This window comes from Gadus macrocephalus, chromosome 12, assembly GCF_031168955.1.
Source record: "Gadus macrocephalus chromosome 12, ASM3116895v1".
NCBI lineage: Eukaryota > Metazoa > Chordata > Actinopteri > Gadiformes > Gadidae > Gadus > Gadus macrocephalus.
In genome coordinates this window covers 22616053-22618552 of record NC_082393.1, presented here as the reverse complement: position 1 = coordinate 22618552, position 2500 = coordinate 22616053, and the positions used below count along the sequence as shown (strand labels likewise).

General features: G+C 53.9%; 1 protein-coding gene across 1 annotated transcript in view; it reads left to right on the top strand.

The window, feature by feature from the left end:
* Positions 1-653: 653 nt before the first annotated feature.
* The window catches only part of LOC132469492 (cytosolic carboxypeptidase 6-like), a 14969-nt gene continuing 13122 nt past the window's right edge, over positions 654-2500 (top strand). Inside the window, exon 1 of the mRNA XM_060067489.1 lies at positions 654-823. Coding sequence (XP_059923472.1) covers positions 716-823 — 108 coding nt within the window. The 5' untranslated portion in view covers positions 654-715. The remainder of the gene's footprint in view (positions 824-2500) is intronic.

The following is a 2500-nucleotide window of genomic DNA, read 5'->3' as shown; positions in this document are numbered from 1 at the left end:
CTTCATTATGCTTTTTGCCTCCGAGCCTAACAGTCCATACACGTAGATGGCGTCCCCCCCCCCCCCCCCCCCCTGCCCAGCCCCATAATGGATGCACTGGGAGTCTGACTGAGGTTTCCTGCCTGTAGTGGGATGCTGGTGTCTGGGGAGGAGACGTAGAACTCCCCTGGGTGGATGTCCCATCAGCTCCATGTGCTGTCTCCAGGGAACTGAGAGAGAGAGAGAGAGAGAGAGAGAGAGAGAGAGAGAGAGAGAGAGAGAGAGAGAGAGAGAGAGAGAGAGAGAGAGAGAGAGAGAGAGAGAGAGAGAGAGCGAGAGAGAGAGAGAGACCATTGCTTTTTCCCGGTGGACCGGCTCCAATGTTTACTGTCGTTGGCGCCAAAAGAGAAATATGCCGTGTTTTCTATCTTCCATGTCTGTGTCTGTCTCTGTTTGCCTTTTTCTGATATCCCAGCAGCCTGTCGCCCTTCTTTTTTTGTGATTTATCTCCCCCTCTGCCGTGTCTCATTCCTCCACATCTCCTATTATTTCTCTTTCTGCGTTTTCATGTTTTTTCCCCCCCCCTTCCCTTTGGGTCTCCCTGTATCCGTCAACGTTCCTTCTCCCCACATCTCTCTCCTTCTCTCTAACCCCCTCCTCTCGCCTCCCCCCCCCCCCCCTGCTCCTCCAGCGGGTGAACCTGGAGTTCTACATCGACGTGCACGCCCACTCCACCATGCTCAACGGCTTCATGTACGGCAACGTGTTTGAGGAGGAGGAGCGCGTCCGCCGGCAGGCCGTGTTCCCCCGGCTGCTCTGTCACAACGCGCCCGACTTCTCCTTGGTGAGGCGCGCTCACCGGTGCCCACGCACGCACGCACTCACACACACACACACACACACACAGGTGGATAGGACGCACGGACGCACGCATGCACACACACACGCACACACACACACACACACAGGTGGATAGGACGCACGGACGCACGCATGCACACGCAGGCGGACGGACGCAGGGACACACGCGCGCACATGCGTGCACGCACGCACCACACACACGCGCCCCTACTCGGATTCACTCATGCACACAGAACTACTCCCAGAAAAACCACACACACACACATGCACGAGAGCATGCACGCAGCGCACAAACACACACGCACACTTACTTGGAGTCAAGCACACACACGAAACTACGCGCAGGCACTCAAACCTGCGCACCGACACAGACACACACAACATTTGGACAAACACAAACACACTTTTTCTAAAATCCTAATCATCCTGAATCAATCCGGGGTTAAACACCAGGCAAACAACAGGTGACTGTCAGCATATGTCAAAAATACAAACCAAGTGCTGAAGTTGACAGCACTCAATCCTGCTCTGTTCCTTTAAGTCTTTTAGGAGCCTTTTAGGAAAACAGCGAGCGGTCTGTCAAAGATCTGTCAGTTTCAGGTCTCGTTACAGCTGCCTCCAGGATGATGGAGAAGAGAGAAACGCTAAGAGAAAGCTTTCTGACGCATCTCAGGAGCAGCGGCAAAGACCAGGAGTGTCAGCAAAGACCATAAAGACCTTGGATCAAGCCGATCTTACTTGTATAGTGTCTTTGTTGTCTATCTAGACATCATATTTGATACCAGCACCATCACAATGTATCTTGTGTCTTGTTTTTTTTTTTTAAACCTTCTCGTGAAGCACAAAGTCTTCATGGCACATATGTGACAGTGGCACCGACCCTCCGTTACGTGCCACTCGTCATGCGTGCAGTCGAAGTGCTGTAACTCTGAACCCCGGGCTGAAGGACAGATCTGTGCTGCCCCTGAGCAAGGCACTAGCTAAGGCCTCACTCCGGTCCCGTGCTCAGTAGCCAGCAGTAGAATCCTGTGGTGAGGCGGCACACGTTCAAATCCAGCTGGTAGACTCAGAAATAAGTGCTCCGGGTAGCACAAGGTTTTCTGGCGAAACTCGTGTTGAAAATGGCCCCCCCCATGCAAAATGTCCATTCACTCAGGAACAAATGCATGTGTGTGTGTACCCTCGATGGGAACACATGTTGGTTGCATTCGTCCCACACGCCGGCTTTAGACACACAGCAGTCTGGCTGCTGCCCGGCGCGAGCCTGCCAGCTGTTGGCAAAGACGTCTCGTCTGAGCGGAATATGTAAGCAGAGGACTAGTGGGTGGGTGGGGGGGGGGATGAAAGTTAAGAAGGAAAAAGGCAGTCGGAGATAAATATCTCATCAGCCCTAAACGTCTTGCTTTGACCGCACACACATCCGGCCGTCTTTTCTCCCCGTTATATATCTGTATACCCCCCCCCCCACCCCCCACCACACACACACCCGCGCCCCCCACCCTCAACCCCGCCGTCGGCCCTGCTGACCTTCATCTCGGTGTGACAGTGACATTTCACAGTGGAGCCACTTACACACACCATAAAGAATAACCTTTATTACCCATTGACACGCCACTCTTACCTGGGAGCAGGGGCGGGCCTTGCAGGGCCGAGACCCGCG